Source organism: Chelmon rostratus, chromosome 19 (assembly GCF_017976325.1).
Source record: "Chelmon rostratus isolate fCheRos1 chromosome 19, fCheRos1.pri, whole genome shotgun sequence".
Lineage (NCBI taxonomy): Eukaryota > Metazoa > Chordata > Actinopteri > Chaetodontiformes > Chaetodontidae > Chelmon > Chelmon rostratus.
The window spans coordinates 17,066,322-17,085,079 of NC_055676.1; the positions used below are offsets into that span (position 1 = coordinate 17,066,322).

General features: G+C 40.4%; 1 protein-coding gene across 1 annotated transcript; it reads right to left on the reverse strand.

Moving 5' to 3' along the window:
• Nucleotides 1-752: 752 nt before the first annotated feature.
• On the reverse strand, nucleotides 753-6,834 carry LOC121623543 (Golgi phosphoprotein 3-like). The gene is made up of 5 exons (XM_041960854.1): nucleotides 6,428-6,834; nucleotides 5,720-5,851; nucleotides 5,280-5,394; nucleotides 4,724-4,884; nucleotides 753-3,192 (listed from the first exon to the last, which is right to left on the reverse strand). Exons 1-5 carry the CDS (start codon nucleotides 6,635-6,637, stop codon nucleotides 2,929-2,931), a joined length of 882 nt encoding a protein of 293 aa, XP_041816788.1. The 5' UTR covers nucleotides 6,638-6,834; the 3' UTR covers nucleotides 753-2,928.
• Nucleotides 6,835-18,758: the final 11,924 nt, after the last annotated feature.

Here is an 18,758-nt window from a genome sequence, read left to right on the forward strand (position 1 = left end):
GGAAGCATTTCATTAGTTGTTAATAAAGATATATATTCAATAAGTCTACCTGGTCATGTGTACTGCATCTAATGAATGTAAGGCAGTTTCATGCCAGTTAAAGGAATACTTTGACTTTTTGGGAAACATGCTTCTTCACATTCTTCCTGAGAGTTAGAGGGGAAGATCGACTGTTTTACTTTTTCATTCTTTTTTAAATAAGTCGCTGGAGTGAGCGGTTGGTTAGCTTAGCATAGCATGGAAACAGGGAAACAGTCATTTTTACACTTCTGTAGAGATTAGACAAATGGGTCATAACATGTTCATTAGTGAGCTTCAGTCGCACTGGGAGGCTGATTTTTTTTTACTGCCTTTGGCTAGAACCGGGCTAGCTGTTTCCCCCCGTTTCCAGTCTCTGTGCTAAGCTAAGCTAACCCGCTTCTGGATGTAGCTTCACATTTAGTGTACAGACACGAGAGTGCTATCAATCTTCTCACCTCATTCTCGGCAGAAAAGCAAGAGAGTACTTCCCAAAATGTCAAAGTTTTCCTCTGATCATAACTTCTCAGAGCCAAAGGTACCTTCCTCACATTGTTTGCTTTGTCTGACTAACAGTCCGAAAGGCAAACACATTCGGTTTACAGCACTTTTTGCTTGATACATTACTCATATAGACTAAATCAATGAACAAAATAGTTTTCTGTTAATTAAATAATTCCCACATATATATGTAATTTATGGAATTAAAAAAACAACAGCAAAACAGTGCTAAATTCAGGCACTTAAAGGATCCTTACTTTATTTTGTGTGGTAATACAAAAGCATACAGAATTATACAGGATAGGAGAGAAGATCCCTTTCATTGAATTCCATTGGATCGTACACATAAAACGACTAATAATTACATACAAGCCTTTTCTCTGTAGCTACATCCACAAGCACCCCGGCCCTCCACCAATAGCATGCATGGTCTCTTGGCTGTAAACGGATTCCAACACTTCTTCATACAAATTGGTATTTTTGTAGGTAAGAAAAAAAAAAAGACAGAAATATACCATGAAACAATAGGTGATGCAACTTCATACATATAGATCACACTCATCAGACCAGAATTATGTTTATCATCATGACTTTATACTGAACCAAGTTTTCCCAGACCTTCAGTAAAGCATGTCTAGATATAGTTTTTTTTGTTCAGTGGACTGCATGTTGTTGAACGGTTTCAGTCTTTAACAAGGATTCATCTGGGGCCCAAGTAACCCTCCCGTCATCTGCATGTATCAAACAATACAACATGGCCGTAACAACCAACCAGATAGAAATAACATCTAATTATGACATGACAAACAGACTGAGACACTTATGATATTGCAACGTGGAAACTTAAAGGGTCGGTTCACCCAATTTGCAAAATACACTGTCTCACTTACCTCTGTTTGTATTTATGAATCCACAGAACAACCGTTAACAGCGTAAAGTCCAAGGGAAAATTTTTAGGTTACTGATTTTTTTTTTGTACTGCTGATGATCATCTTAAGGGAAGTTCCATTTACCCTCACTGCATTTACACAGAATCAGATGTCTCTGCGACATGGTGCTAAACATGACTAGTGCTGAGCGGAAAAACGTTTTATTTTATTTGGGTGAATCGAACATTTTCTAGCCCGTTCGTGAAAACAAACTGCTAACGACATACACTGTAAATCCTGTGCAGGCTGTTCATAGCGATTCAAATCAGCACAGATTTGATCACTATTTGTTTTTTCTGCATCTGTCCATCTCAACTCACACTTAAAAATATGAGCAGAACCGTTTTTATATGTCCAGAGGAATGATTTTTTTAGTATTCATAAAGATTAATAGCTATAGACAAAATAAGTGAGATCTTTTGTTTTTTAACCATGGTTGCTAAGATTCTTTACAAATGTGTTACTCAACCCAAGAAAAACCTATAAATAGGATCCTTCCTACAGCGCTACTGACTGTGCAAAATAGTTGATAAATGGCAGGCTACTCCAAGCATCGATTAGCAACATAAATAGAAATGGAAGACTAGTCTCATTCTATGAACACAGAATGAACCCAATGCAAAAACAGCAAACTAATAAGATAAAGAGTTTTGCTAGACTCAAGGTTTAATTCTTCATTTAGGTCAGAGACTATGAGGGCCACACTACCAGGCTCACTCTTAATGATGCATCAACTGAACTCAAGTGTGTGTGTTCTCTCTTTCCTCCTCAAAATGCAATGAGGAAGAAAGGAGAAAAGAGAATGAGGAGACAGGGTGAACCGGCAAAACATTCAGGTAGTCTATTCTACCAGTACCACTAACTGTGTGCTCCCAACACAAGTGGGAATGAACAAGTAGAAGCAGGAAACCTGCATGAGTGCAAAGAGCATCGATAGCGGTGTGATTTGCTATCCTTTATCCTTGCATAAGCGTGTGGGAGAGTATGGCGATGAGACCAGGACTTGATTCTGGCGGGATCTTGTAGTAACAGAGAGATGATGTTTCCTTAGCGTAGAGGGAAACTTGGCCCCAGTCAAAAATCTTCATATTCACCAGGACTACTGCTGCCACCTGCTTTGTTCTTTGATGTCATCTAACATTAACAGAGGCCGTCTGTTCGTAGTGTCGATGTTTACAAGCATGTCCAGCCTAGCAGTGGCCGATCATTTCCCTCACTGTGTGAAAGCAGCCAGTCATTTCTCATTAAGAGACTGTTCCAACCAACCAAATGTTACTTGGTGAGGCCCACCACCAATCAGATTGCACTGGGTTAATATGGACTACCACCGAAATGTCATCCGGAATAGATGTACAAACAGGCTCCCCAACCAAAATAGATTGTCTTATTAAGTGAAGTCCGTCTCATTAAGTGAAGTCCTTCAACCAATTAAATAACACAGACCATAGCCAGATCCTCCAGTCCAACCAATCAGGTGTTTTCATTTAGTAAACGCAGCCACAACAGCCCACATGAGTTCATTGGCGTTGGGCTTTGTGCTCTCTTTCTCCGGCTCCAGCTCTAGCAGAGTGTGGACTCTCTTCATGCCCAGGTCGTACTGGTCGTCTTGGAGTGGGGCGAAGGCATTCTCAAGAACGTCGGATGAGTGGGCCAGAAGGATCAGGGCCAGAACCCGCTTGTCCATGCGGTGGGGATCGTTGACCCACTTCTCCAAAACGGACTCCTGGACCTTCTTGACGAGGCGCTGCAGGCAAGAACATTCACACGTGTGTTTTTTAGCCTTTATATGCATCACATGCGCATCATTGTGTGCATTCAAAAGCCGAAATCAGTTGTGTCCCCAACCCACAATTTTCATCAAGCATTAACAGTAATTGAGGAAGCAACGAATAAAAAAGGATTGAAGTTGAATTTTGATTGAAATGATGCTGCAGTCTATCTTTATTTCCAAATGATATTCCAGAGTTTGAGGTTTGACTGGTGCGTTTTTAATGATGTCATCTTTGCCTCCTTCATCTGCTGTGTTTTAAGAGCTCCTGAGTGGATCTGTCCTGACTCACAGAATATATATAAAGAATACTTTAAAGGAAATTCACTAAATCAACACCAGTAGGTGTATGTTTTGGCAAAGAGGAAGTTATCACTATATTGACTCATAATTTAAGAGAGTAGTTTCCAGTTAGAAACATGCTGTCTTCACTTAGAGACTGTTTCTCCAGAGGACTGATAGAGCGCTTCATCACATGGTGCAGCAACAATCACCTGAAGCTCAACATCAGCAGAACCAATGAGGTTGTGGTGGAATACAATGCTTCTAATATGGATGTTGCTGCAAAGACCCCACAAATCGCAAAACCTGGATGTTTCACATAGACATGTTCAACCCAGCAGCACAAAAGATCTGTACAATCACCACAGTTTCACGGTGGACACCCAAGATTAGTGTCACCAATTCAATATCTTAGCACATAGCACTGCTGGTCAGGTTCTTTTGTTTAAGCTAATATGTGACCATATTTTTTTTACTTCACAGTGGCATAAAATGAACAGAAAATACAATAAATCACAATTATTTGTATGACAATAAATTGGTCACTAAAATCTCATGATCGGGACAGGCCTAATTGCAGGACAGATGGCCACGTTTGTAACCTAACCCCAACCCTACATAAGAAAAAAAACATTAGCAGAAAAGCTAAAATTGCTTGCTGTTCACACGTTAGTGTGACTGTCTGCCCGCTGTATGTTACAACTGCGACACTACTGCTTACTGCAGACACAGTTTAAAATCAATTCTTCTGATTGGCTGTGTGAAAACAAATATGCAGATGGAGAGCTAATGGCTTTCTGGCAGGTTAATGCAAAGATATGAGGTTCTATCATGAAACCGAAAAATACAGAATATAAATTTCCCCCTTCTGGGTTCAGAATTTTTCTCAACAGAGAGGACAGGATGTGTGATTTACATAGCAGATATGTGTGCTGAAGCAGACAAAACATGCACTTTAATATCAGCTGGGTTTTATATTTTAGGATGTTACTGTGCACACGCAGGTCAAACTTGCAGACAATTACGCCGAGATGGACTTTTACCCTCACTGATAAAAGCCGAGTGGCCATGCTTGCAGGCTGAGTGTCTCATAAAGTTTTTATTTCTCGGCCAGGAGACTCCAACGACACTGATCTGAGCCATTTTAATCTCATGACCTGTGAAGTTCAATCAACTTGATGACCCAACAAGAAGTCGCTGAACACCGCCCCCTCCTCCACCTTACCTGTTTAATGGTGCTGTTGGTGAGCGGATGTGTGGTCATGTCAAACAGCAGGAAGTTCTGTTTCTCTGTGGTGAGGACACCTTTCTCTACCAGGTTTTTCGCCAGACGCTCTCTAACGTTTCTGAGCTGGTAGTGCAGCTTCAGGGGATTCCAGGTCTCTCCTGAAGGACAACATGAGACCCATTTCAGGACATGAAACACACACACTGACAAAAAGTCAATGTCATTTCAACACTTTAAATGGCTGAAGTAGCTCATGGTGACAAAGATCTGCTCAGCTGACATTGAGCAATTTAAAAAGTGCTGCAGCTTCTGATCGTTGGATTTGTTTTAATGTTGTTAGCCACAAACTTTGATAGCTCCAACAAATATTTCTTTGTGAACTTGATGGACCATAAAGTGTTTGTAAGAATCTAATCAAAGCATAGATAATACACAAGAGCAAAAACAGCACAAGCAATCAAAACAAAGATATGTCGCCCGCATCTCCAACGGATGAAACAATGAGAAGATAAGTACAGGGTTTGGTTAGCAAACTGTGGAGAGCTTATCTCACCACTCAGCAGCTCTATCCAGCTCTGGACAGTCTCTGGAGGCTGGGTTTCTTTTATGTGCTTCAAGGCCTCATCCAGTAGCACATCTCCTGTCGGGGCATCTGACTTGCAGATCACCTTGGCAAACAAAAAGGAAACATATTTGAACTAGGATGACTGCTGACGTGTGTGTCACTTCAACCTGGGATCACATCCTGTGTGAACAGGACTCACAACACACACTCTGATGCAAAACGTAGCAGCGTGCTCCGTAAAGGGATGAATTTCTTGGCAGGAATAACACTTCGGATCCCTACAGAAGAAATGCATCCGTCTGCTAGCACAAAAGAGACTGAAGGGTGTCAAGCGTTCTGCACATTAGAAGATTTTGACAGGGCTGACTGAACACAGGACGGGGCTTCTTTTTCCCCTCGACACCTGAACACATCAGCATAATTCTCACCTTCCTTGAGAGCAGGCCTTTTCTCCTGACACCGCAGGCCTCCAGCTGGAGCCTCCCTCTGAGGGCAAGTTCGACCAGCATGCACCCGCGGAGACCGGAAGAAATACAGTCGTTCCAGAAAGACGTGTAACCCTTAGAGCACGAGAAAAAAAAAATCAGCCAAGGTTGTTAAGTTAGTCGACTTCTTGGTAGGAATAAACACCCGTTTTCTTCTTGTTGTTCTTTTTCGATCAGCAAATAAAAGAGGTTAAAACTAAAACCTTGCGGTAACGTAGCCTTACTTCCAGGTTGAAAGGGAGTCACGTCGCTTTTGGCAAGTTGTCAAGAAAACTGCCCAGGTAACTCGACGTTGAGCCACGACAGCTAACTCCACGTAGGGGTTCAATCCACGTTTATTATTGCTTTCATTCGGTTAACATCAAAGTGCAGCGATTCAATAATTACTAGTTAAACATTGGCACTGCGCCTTTATGTCATGGTTAATTTAAATGTGTTAACAACAAGCTAACCAGATTAATTTGTCCCGTAAACTGCTAACTGTGCTGCGGTCAAACAAATCTAGCAAACAAGAGCTATTTGAATAACGAAGTTTGTTGACGTTTGCCAACACGGTTGGTGGCGCAACGTAAACATTGTGTTAACGTTAGCAACGTTAGTGACGAGCGTTGAACGAATAAGCTTAGTTGACGGATTAAAAACAGCCCACACCTCTCGATCCTTGAGGCCCAAGAGCAACACTTCCTCCATCAGTGTGAGCCTTGTTTCCTTCGAGTCCCCCTTGTCGTCGTCGTCCTCCTCCCCGCGGCGCGCCTCGTCCTCCTCGCCACCGGACTCCTTCTCCTTGTCGGCGGCGGCGCTGCGAATGGCCTCGGTCCTCCGCTGGACGAGGCCCGAGTTTCTCTGCGTGAGAGAGGCCATAGCTGGTGCTGCGAAACGATGAGATCCGACGAAGAGCGCTTACCTCGACCAGCCAGAAAGCCACGCAGCATACAACCTGAAAGTTAAAGGTGAAAACGGTGAAGCGATTGGCCGATCGAATAGAGACGGCCGTTGACGCTAAGCTCGGCTCGGGATTCCTGCTCCGACTCTGCCCACTTCCTGATCCAACATGGTGGCAGTGACGTAGAACGTGATCTGACGCGGAACTCTGAAGCAACAGCGAACACATCTCGGCTGCTGCCTTCAAGTGTCATCGGAAATACTGCATATACTCTTATTACATACTATTATACTGTTCACTACAGTAGTGCAATCTGATAATTTAACATATTTGTCGAGCAAAAGCTCCAACCACTGTGTTTTACAATAAATTAATGGAATTAATATTTCTTTTCACATTGTCCTTTCCAAGAGGTTTGTTGTTTTGGAACTCAACGCAGTTTGTAGGCATAGTTGAGTTTAAAAATCTGAACTGTGAGGCAGAACAATGACACTAAAGTATTCCAGTAGCCTGAAGGTTTGGGTGTAGGACTTTTATTTGAATGTATCTACAATGTTACTGATAGGCTACAATAAAAGAGTGAGCTGTCGCTGTCTGTGAAACTACCCTGCTGAAAAGTTCTTGAGTGGTAAGAGGGCCCCTACCTCCAATTTGTATTGTTTTAGGAATTTGATGTAACACATATTTACAGTGATTTTATGTACATGATTAGCTGATAAAACAATGTTGAAAGCTAGCCTGCTTTTACGAATATTTTTATTGCATGTTGGTTTATTTTATTTTATTGTAGTTATCTTAATTTTATTCTTTCTAATCTTCTTATATTTCTTACTATCTGTTCCTAACATGGGGGTTGCAATGAAAATTTCATTGACATGCTCAAGGACAATAAAGACTCTTGAATTGAATTGAAGCCCCCATAGTGTGAAAAGTAGGCAAATGGCCAGTTTATTAACATAATATAATATAGTATATAAAATATATTAGAATTTATATATCAGCTTCATATCCAGAAAAATCTAAAACGTATATAGCACGAACAGCTTGTATTATTTAAACATGCCACTAAATACATCATGCAATACAGTGTGTCAACACAAGGTGGCAGTCTGCGTGTAGAAAATAGGTCACTGATGGTCCGCTGGTATTCTTCCTCCCCTTAGCTGCTGTATGTCAGTTATTATGGGACCACTTCGTCTTTGGCAGAGGTCCATTTGTTGATGATGATGGAGCAAATAAACTCCCAAATGTCCTCCATCTCCTCCTCTCAAGTTTCTCATGTTGTGCAAGTTGCTTTGTGGTATTGAGCAGGATTTGTTATGAGGGAAGGGCAGAAAGGAGAAGGTTGCAAGCTCGGGCCAAAATCTATGCAGGTCTGCATTGTCAGTGGTTCGAAAAGGTCTTTTTGTTTTCTTATTGCAAAAAAAGGTGTAACAGCATGAGCCCTTGCCATTATGTTATTAGGTACACCTCTGCTTTTTTGCTATCAAAATGTCCACCCAAAGGAAGAAAGACAGTATTAGTAATATCGTTATTACAACATACAATTTTTTGTATTGTTTGCTTGAGGTTCAGCTCCAAAATCAATAGTTACACTCATTGGTATTTTTTTTTTAAATACAGTGCCACAGCACAGTGAAAAAACGCAGTATATACCAGGCAGAACAATAATGTGACAGGAGGGGGATTCAAGGTCCAATAACCTGTAGTAGAAGTGAATGATCTAGTTAAAAGGTTCTAAAAAGAAGTATAATGTAGTTTTGTGCTTCTGTAGAAACATAGCGGTGCAACATGAGGGACTCTCTGGAAGAAGACCTGTTCCCTCCATAGAAATAAAAGAGGTCATTCTAAGGTAGCAAAAACACTGATGTTACTTTCAGGTGATTTTTCAATAATGAAAACATACTTATGCATACTTATCTATGCCTAGGTTCCATTTCTGCCAACAGACCCCCCCCCCCCCAAATTTTGCACACTGATCCTTTAATTAACCTCTGTCAAAACAATGACAAAACAATTGCTTTATTATTATTTCACCAAATGCTATGTCCTGACACACGTGAAATTTTCAAACTTTGATAACACTAATACAGTAGAGTTTAATGCTGTAGATAAGCAAATATAAAACATATGATTACTCTCAGTTTTCATACACACCCACCCAGGACGCCTCCTTCAGCAGGGAATTGTAACTGTGTAGGGCTTACATAATAACGATAATTTCATCAATGATATTTGTGTTTCACAACACTGTGTCTCTATGATGCACATGACTCTGCTTTCAAAGATGTTTTTGAGTGTTGCTGCTGTGAGCGTCGAGCCTGCATTGAGTCTGTCAGCGAGGAGGAATCCCCCACTTGGCTTGGGAGACGTAGCAGTCCTTGTATGGTCAGTTGTGTCAGGTACCAGGCGCTCAGCCCCCAGATGTGAAACATTCACAGACAAGAAGACAGTAATGTGCATTGGGGAATTTGACTACTCCATTTATTGCTATGATTTCCCCAAATGTACAGACCAAAGAAATTCCCATGCTCGGAAGGGTTTCCGGATGATTTCCAAAGCAGCTCCTCCGCCACCTGTGAGGAAGATAATAAAGATTAAATAAATAAAGATTAAATAAAGTTGATTAAACGGGATTAAAGTTCTGCCAAGGCTGAAAAAGATGAGAGGAGTTACCATTATTAGCAATAGTGATTATTAGGTTATGATAGTTTAGATTAGATGAACATTATTGATTAATTTATTTCCACTGTGCAGTGGAAATAAAAGGCTTGAGTTAATTGATGCTTAATTGATAGTGGAAAGTGTATAAGACCAATGTTGGCAGCAGGGCTCAGCAAAGAGCGGCAGCTAATCCGCTAATCCTGCTTTGTGGATTTCTGTTCAAAGTAAGATGAGGCTTTGTTTTTCTTTTTGTGTTCAGAATGTGATATACTGTATATAAAGTACAGGTCATACAGGCCTGTTGTACTGTATTCAGTTTTTTCTTGGGCTGAGAGCTAGCGACTTCATACCATGATGCTTTTGCTTTGTTAGCCTTCCCGCTAACCTGGCTAATATGCTTAAGATAACGTCACTACAAAACGGCCCATACAATTTCAGCCTTTGTGTTTGGTCCATCAACTGGATCAGAAGTGGCTGTAATAGTAATATTTAGGATTTTTAGTTTTTAAAAAAATAAAATCAGAGGGTGCTTTAATGAATTTAAGATGGCTAACTATCCTAAAAATGCGAAACATCTTGTTTAGGAGTGGGCTACAGGAGGTATTATTCAGATCCGTTAGCAGCAATAACTATGAAATTACTCTGTTAAAAGTTGTTGTTACTTAAGTAAAAGTATTTGTAAAAGGTACTGAAAGTAACAAAAAAAACCAGAAATAATGGCCCCTGTAATTTTAGACCATCACTGGATTGTTAATACTGAGCTAATTTAATGTGCTGTTGCGTACTCTCATGTTTTGTGTGTAAGATCTTTATATGTGAAGTAACTCATAACTGTCGCTGTAAAATTAATGTGGCAGAGTAAAAACTGCAGTATTTCCCTCTGAATCGTAGTGGAGCCTAAACTAGCATTAAATGGAAATACTCAAGTATAATGCGTCACATTTTTACTGAAATCCACTTCGTTACATTTGACCACTGGTGAGCAAAGACATTAATATGTCCTCCTTGAATGTGATGCATTTGATTGACATATAAACTCACTGCTGGCATCACATGGGCTGATTAAATAATCTCTGCTTTGTTCACAATACATCACAAGTAACAAACACTGTCTTCTAGGAGTCCGTAAGTGTGGCCGTAAAAATTCCTTGGTGAGATTAATCCCCAGACGGCTGGAAATATGCTCTGTGTAAACAACCATCGCTGCTATCATCACAACCCAGACAGTCGCCCGACACTCTGACCATCTAGGTAGCATATTTGCACACAGTCCAAGATGACAAGATGCGTAAGCATTAGGTCTGGAAAAAGTCTAATAAATCTCCATCTGTCTGTGCGCAGATGTAAAACTGTATAGAAAGATTTAACACTGCAATGCTGGCCTAATTAGACTAAAACAATAAATACTGATTGACTCCAGCAGATTCCAATTATTCCAATGTTTATAAATAGCATCGAAATAAGCAGAAGTTATTCATCTATCCATTGAAAACTCACAATATTTTAGAAATGTAAATATTGAACTTGACATAAATCTTTCTTGACATATCAGCTCATCATCTGCTGCCCCACTGACACTATTAATAAACCTCTGTGTCCCTGTGAAGCCTACCAGAGATCTGTGGTTTCAAATGGTCTGGACAAAACATCTGCATTTTTCACTTACTACATTTTCTCACTGATCCTGCAGTCCTGGTCCTGACAAAAAGCTGAAATCACTCCCCAGAGTCTTAAAGGAGGCCACACTCAAGCCCATATTGGAGCCATTTCCTGTCTCTGGAGTGGGCAAAGGGTTGACCCTTAGTGCCCCCTCTATATAAATGCACAAGAGCATGCTCACATACACACATGAACACACACTTTTAAGACAACACCCCCGCAGAGAGAACACGGGGAGTCACTTACCATTGCACTGCAGTAAGTGAATTACAGAATCTCTCAGTTTGCCTCTACACTGCATCTCGCAGGAGAATAATGGCTGAGAAAATATAATTACATATAATAGCTTGTGATATTCAAAGCCCCAGTGAACACGAGGAGGCTGAGAGAAGGCAGGATCACAATTTTGGGCTCGTATGTAGGGGGCTCGCAAATGAAAATCCTAGCAGTTTCCTCGCAGCTTGTCACAATAATGAGAAACGAGATAGGAAAATAGGCCGAAATGAATGGAAATAATTGGAGAATAATAGGTCACATCTGCAAATTTCACCACGGCTGATATTGGTATAACTGGTGTGAAACAGAAGCTCGGTGCAATTCATAGCGCAATTATGACGGCTGCATGTCCAAGGACATGCTGACTTAGAGCCCAGGTGGGCTAAATAAGTCTGTATGCCATACACACAGCCAACAGTAAGAGTATTTAACATGAGAATGAAAGAGAGCGAATACTGAGGTGAAAGCTAGAAAGCAGCAAAATTTCAACATCTGCTCCAACTCTGCACAATTACGGGAAGTGCTTCGCCTTTGCCCCATTCACAGTGACACGAATAATAAACATAACAATGAGGCAATACATCTACAGTTTATAATCCAGTTGACCAAAGAGTAATTTTACTTCTCAGCAAAGGCTTGAATACGTGTATTGAAAGCCCTGTATCTGGAACACAGATCAGTCAATGGACGGGGAAGTCTTTTATCACATGCATTTGGATGAATAAAGTCTCGGCATCAACCACATACAGAAAACATGACGCTTGAAAGAAGATTTTTAACTTGGTGGACTAATCGTGTGTAACATTTTTTTGTAACAACAATTAAAGCCAGGTCTAAAGCTCGACTTAATGTAATCTGAAGCTTTAAGTGAGTTTCAGCTCATTGCTGAGCTGTTCGGACCAAGAATTTACTCTTTTGATTGACTCTCTCTTTTTGGCTGCAGCAGGCGGCTGTTTTCAGTAAAAAAAAACTCTCAAAAGACAATGTTGTGTTGTTGATTTTGTTAAACCGTGGCCATTGTGGCTTCAAGACATAATAATGCTAAATGCTACCGTGTAGCTAACCTAGCCTTTTGTTTAGCATTTAATCAGAATGCTAAGCTAATTGAAGAGAGGCACATGCAGAGGAGTCAGCAAAGTGAATCAGTGATGTGGGTTATAAAGTAGTATTTACCTAAAGTTAGCTAACATTAGCCAAGCTTTTTTTGCTTATGATTTCAGCTTTTCATTTGAAAGAGGAATTATGTGTTTTTTTGTATTTCAAACGTTGCATAGTCTTGGTTTAACATATAAAAAGACTGCATGCACATTTGTGGTGCCAGATCTGTGTGTCGAATCCGTTCTTTTGTATTGTATGACCTCAGTTTAACGGTCATTATTTCTGCAACCGAAAATGAAAATGTTCTTCTTTTGTTAAGCCTCCAGATTTTTGTGATCCTCCCAAAGTGATCCTCCCTTTCCTCTGTTCTCCCTAGTAGATTTCTGCAGGAAGCCTTTAACAATGGGACCCCTCCAGAGGTTCTGAAACCCAGCTGTAAGAAACTCTGTGCACACACAGTACAGACACACACGTGTGACCGCGTTTGGATTTGCACGTACACACACACATTCACACTATGCACAGCGAAGGTCAACATGCAGCCATCCATTAACTTGAACATTAAGAAGAACCTTCCATTATTAGTGTGATAAAACCAGTGAGTTGACAGCAGACCAACACTGTTCAGTCCGGAGACTTCTGATTAGCATGTAGAGACCGGGGACAGCTGATGAACCAGCATCACAGCTGACCTCATCGTGAACATTTGGTTTATTTTCTCAGTAGAAGTGATGGATTAGTCAAGTCACCTCTGCTCAGCAAAACAACCACATGTGGAAAGTAATAAACACATTTACTCAAGTACTGTACAGATTTGAAGTGCCTGTGCTTCATTTGAGTGAGTCGATTTTTTGCTGCTTTACATTTCAACTCCACTACATTTCAGAGGAAAATATATACTTTTTACTCCACAGCTCTTATTTGGGAACTATAGTTACTAGTTGCGTTTCAGATTAAGATTTTACATGTAAAACACATGTTCATTTTATAGAATATGACATATATTACAGATAAACCCACTCAATAGTATATAATGTAGTTATATTAGCTCCAGCCTGAACAACTATGCCAAAGAAATGTGACTTTGACTTTAATGGATCAGTAACAATCATTCAGTAATTCAATAATAAGCCTGCTAATCCTTTTTCACGTATACTCAACTGAAAACAGCGCAAAGACAATATATTTAATGTTTTACCTCATCAGCTTCATTGATTTTTGTAAATAGCTGCTTATTCGGAATTTGACGTAGCAACATGTTTCAAATATGTTGGTACAGGAGCAACTAAAGACTGGGAAAGTAAGGTTCACCAATTTGTGAACACATGACAGTTTTCAGTATACACAGTTCATTTGCAAATGATTGCATTCTGTTTTTATTTAAGTTTAATTCAGCGTCCAAACTTTATTGGAAATGGGGTTGTATTATATATAGGAACATAGTGTTCAATGGGCCCATTTGTCTGCATAAAGAATACTTTTACTTTTGTTACTTTAAGTTATGTAAGATCTGCTATGTAGAATCCTTACCTGTGATAGAGTATTTTGATCTGCCTAAAGTGTAGTAAATACCCTAGTTCGCCACAGATTTATCCCGTCCCAGCTAATAATCCTGACCAGATGACTTTGTGTGCTGTTCACTATTTGTGGTCAGAGGCCAACTGACATTCACCCCAAAACACAGGATTTGTGGTTGAAAAAGCGAAGTAAAAGTGAACATGATGAGGAGGCATGGAGACCTTATGATCTTAATCATCATCTGGTTACTCAAGGGAAGGTAGAGTACAGACGGGTCAAACACACATGAGCACACACACACACGATATTCCCACTGTGTACCACAGCGTATACCTGAGGAGATCCGACCCCCCGAGGGCCTGACCTGGAGTATTTTGTGCCCTTCACAGCCCCTGAATTCATATTCACCACAGGAGACCTGTCAAAGTCACCAAAACTAAATCTGTCAAAAATGAACTTCCTCACAGTTGTGGCACAGGTATTGATAAGCAAAAAGTAAACTGCCAACAAAGTTAAAGCCGCGATGCCTCTGATGTGGCCGTTAAACTATCGCTTGTGGTCAGTGCCTGGCGTTGTGTTACTCAGACAGTAACAGAATCTCTTGTTCACTGTACCGTACTGCAGCATATGGTGTAGTGGTCCTGATGAGGGTGTGTTATGAATATTTCACTGACAGTGTTCAGCTTTACCATCTGCGACAGCCAACTGGTAAACAATTTGGAGAGTCACTGGATCAGGCGGCAGACTGAGCTGGCAAACATAAATGTAATGAAATGCAGCAGCATACCTTGTGCAGTGTAAACAGTCACTGTTACACAGGAACCATATGGCAGAAAGTACAGTAAATATACTGTTTAGTAGCTACAGCACCAAATATTGCGTGTTACTATATGATATTGTGAGCAAATGTGTATTTCTCATATACTCTCACCATATAAAACTACTTAGATTCACACTTAATTATGAGGAAATGGAAAAGGTTCAGTAAGATTAGGAGTCAATGAACCAATTTGAAGGTGTGAAAGATGCATGTTGTTTCTCAGATAATATCAGAACCAATGTCCTGCTCAGTCATTACCCAGAAGCTGTATGATCAGGTAAATATTATTTGTTTGGTCTGGGAACTGCTGGATGTCAATGGTGAACTAAATCTTGCCAAAGCTGATACTAAGATTTTTAATGACCAGTAAAAACGTAAAAAACATGTCTACTCTGTTGATGTAAAGATCTCATTCTAAGGTAACAAAAACACAATAATTCTCTTTTTAAGGTGATTCTACTTTTATTAAACGTTCTTATGAATATTACATTACATTTTATAACAATAGACTTATAGAGTTAAGAGTTATTGGCTATTAGCTAAAGCTAATATGAGCAAAAATGAACACTTATAAAATGTTAAAAGATGCAGTTACACTAGTTAGTCAGATCAAGTCACCATCTTCCACAGTTAAGTTCTGATTTGTATGAAATTCCCTTTTTGTGTTACTGTGTCTCCCCCTCAGGTGAATTTTGTACTCGATCTGTAACTCTGGAAAATGCCCATTTGATTAGACTTACTCGGAGTCGACCTGGTCATCTTTAATTATCTACACCTCCTCGGTCTGTTACTGCTGGCTCCGGCCGATAATACTGTTTGCGCTGCATGAAATTCAATTGTATCACTATGAAACTAGAAGTCCATCTATTAATATCTGGGAGTAAAATTGAGTAGATATATATAGTGCTTATGTTCAGTGTCTATCTGTACTTAATAGTTAAATGTGTTCCTGAATTTAAACAACACTTAAAGTCAGTGGATTAGCCATTAAGTAGGCATGGATGAGGAAAGCGCAGGTGTTACTAATAACATTAATCACACTCTGTTCTCTTCAAGAGACAGTGAGCCAACACGACCCTGAAAGGAAAGCAGCTAGATGTGATTCAGCCATCATTAATTGTATTATTTACACCTGCGCTTTTCCTACTGTGGCTTGTCCAAATGCCCTCCATGAAGCATCGTAAACATGGATTTTGTACAACTACTCTCTCAATATTTGTAAAAACAAAAAGACATGATGTTTCACCGTTCAGCTGAATTCTTTGTTCATTCTCTGGAACATAGACTGAGCTTTGTCTTCATTTTGTAAATCATGGCAAGTTCAGGAAGGTGGTGGGTGGACTACAGTGGACTACTGTAATGCCACTGTCTACTTCTTGAAAGGTCAATGACTGGTGGGTTCAAAGGTCATATTATTCAAAATGAAAAAAACTGAACCGTGCAGAACTCTTTCTTGCGCTAAATTGTGAGCACAACTTTAGGAATCAACCATGGCGGTCCTCAGTATCACCACCCTCCCCCGTCAGGTCTCCTCCCATGTCTACCATGCCGTCATGTCAGATGTCACGCCAAGAAATGACTGCACTCTGAGCAGAATATGATATCCTCCAGTCACAATGGCTGTGTGACATGCCATGAATGTGATGTCACATGCTGGAAACAACTGTGAATGTGTGTGCACATGTGCACATGCCTATTGATGTAGTATGTGCAAGCACGCCTGTCCGCTGGGACAAAAGAGAAATTCATTATAGCAGTTCATTCTACAGCATCAAGAGCTACATGCTCTCACTTTCTGACAGGAAAATTGGTGTGAAGCTGCCTGCAGGGAGTGACTTCAGTCCAGTTTTGGCCTCATCTTTCTTTAAACAATCCATCCCACTGAGCGAAGCCCCACCAAACTTCCTGCATACTGACACCAGGGTCTGGGGACAAATCACATTCCTGTCATTGCTTGGCAGTCATAATCATACACAGCAAAACCGAGAAACAAAATGACTTCCAACTACCTTATTTACCCAACAATACTGCTAAATCTTATCAGAGGACACAGTAAGAATCCATAGATGTGTAATTAGAACTGGATACAGCGTCTGAGGCGGGGCTCCATTCATTCCTATGAATGCTCTCTGGGAGCTGTAGCCAAGAAACTTCTGCTGTCGAACCGGCTAACGTCCAGTTTAGCCTTCTGCTAACTTAAATGGTCATAAAATGATTTAATCGTGCAGTTCTGCTAGACTTTCCAAATGTTCAGGCCAAATCAGGCCAAATAGGTCGAATTATGATAGTGAAATAAGCCACTTTGCAGGGGTTGTGACACTCAAAAAAATATATATCTACGTTTTACAGCCGCTTCTCTACAACGCTATGCTAACATCGGCAAGCTAACGTGTTTACAGTGATAATGCTAACATGCTGTAGTTAACCAGGCAATTTCTTTATCATGTTTAACATGAGATTAGCATGTTAGTTTCATGTATTTGCTCATATAGCAAAATCATGGACACATTAAAACTTTGACTTGATGATGGTTGAGGAGGAAAGTTAATGAAATTCATCCTGAGGGGAACAATGTCTGCACAAAATTTCATTTTAAATTTCACTCAAAGCCAATAATGTCAACTTCATGGTGGCACTAGAGGAAAAGTCAGAGCTTTGGCAAAGTCTGTCGGATTCATCCTCTGGGGACAATCACTGTTTGCATAAAATTATGTTCCAATACATCTAGGAGATGTTGAGATATTTAACTGGAAAGGTATAAATTCTGACCGGACAAAAGCTGGGGGATTGCAAAAATCATTAGATTTCATACCCTGGGCACCATTAATGTGTACAAATTTCATATCAATCCATGTAATAGTTGTTGAGCCACCAGGGGATCACGATACATCACCGGGGAATGATGATGAATGTTTGCACAGAATTTCATGGTAATCCATCACATTTGTTGTTGAGACATCTCAGAAGAGGTGAATCATCCAACCGGCCGACGCTGCCATCCCAGCTGTGCTGCTAACATGACTGAAATGTTTCAAGTAAACAGCTGTGCATCTCAAGTCCTCTGCTTCAGTACATCTTTGTGGCTGATGCAGGGGTGGCAGGGGTGCATGTAAAAGAAATGATTAAAGTTATATGTCTTTACATGACATAAGGGCTCAAATATACAAACACATGAGTTTGGGAATTTCCGTGAATGCATGACTTTACTCAGTAGAAAAAAAGGATTCACCGCTGTTATTATAGAGGGCAGAGGTGCACGGTGTGTCTGTGGGAGACACAGACCCACTGGCCAGGCTGTAACCAACACTCTGACTCAGTGTTGACAGAGTCAAAGGGTCGAGACCCTGTGCTGGTCCTCTGTAGACTGACTCCAGGTCCTGGGGTGATGCCCCAGTAAGGAGGAGACTGAAGAGGCCTCTAATTGCTGTCCACATGTGTCAGATTGTTGTTTTGCCTGCCCAGGAGGGATTTGAGGGTGACTTTGAAGATAGTGTGCTAATTTCTACCCACATGCTCCCATGCAGGCAACAGAGTCTGAACTGGGAATTAAGAAGAAAGGCGTTGACAAGCTTAAACTTGTTTTCTGAGCATTTGTAGCACATCCCCTCCTCTAGAGGAATCTAAATACATCTCCATCAATTCCAAATCTTGATTGTTTTAATGTTGTGGCATTTCAGTGGAATCCAAGCATTTCAGTGGAATGCAAGGTTTTACACGCTATCATTTGAAGGATAGTGCACCATGAGTTCTAATGGTCTTAGAGAAGCCTGAAGTTTTATACTCAGGAAATATAGCTCAGATCCTCTTATCATTTTGGTTTCCATCTGCTTTTTATTATGAGGCATTTCCTGTTTGTTGATGACTCTCCAAACATTTGTTACAGTCACATCATTAGTACAAAAGAATAAATAAAAGACAGGATAACACAGGAACAGGAGTGTGGACCATAGCAGGGTTGAACTTCAAACATCTCCATTCGCACTCCCTTCTCTGGTTAATGTTAGAGCTCAAAACATAGTCAAATGCTGTTCTCATCAAAGAGGAATCAGCGAGGATGGATCTGC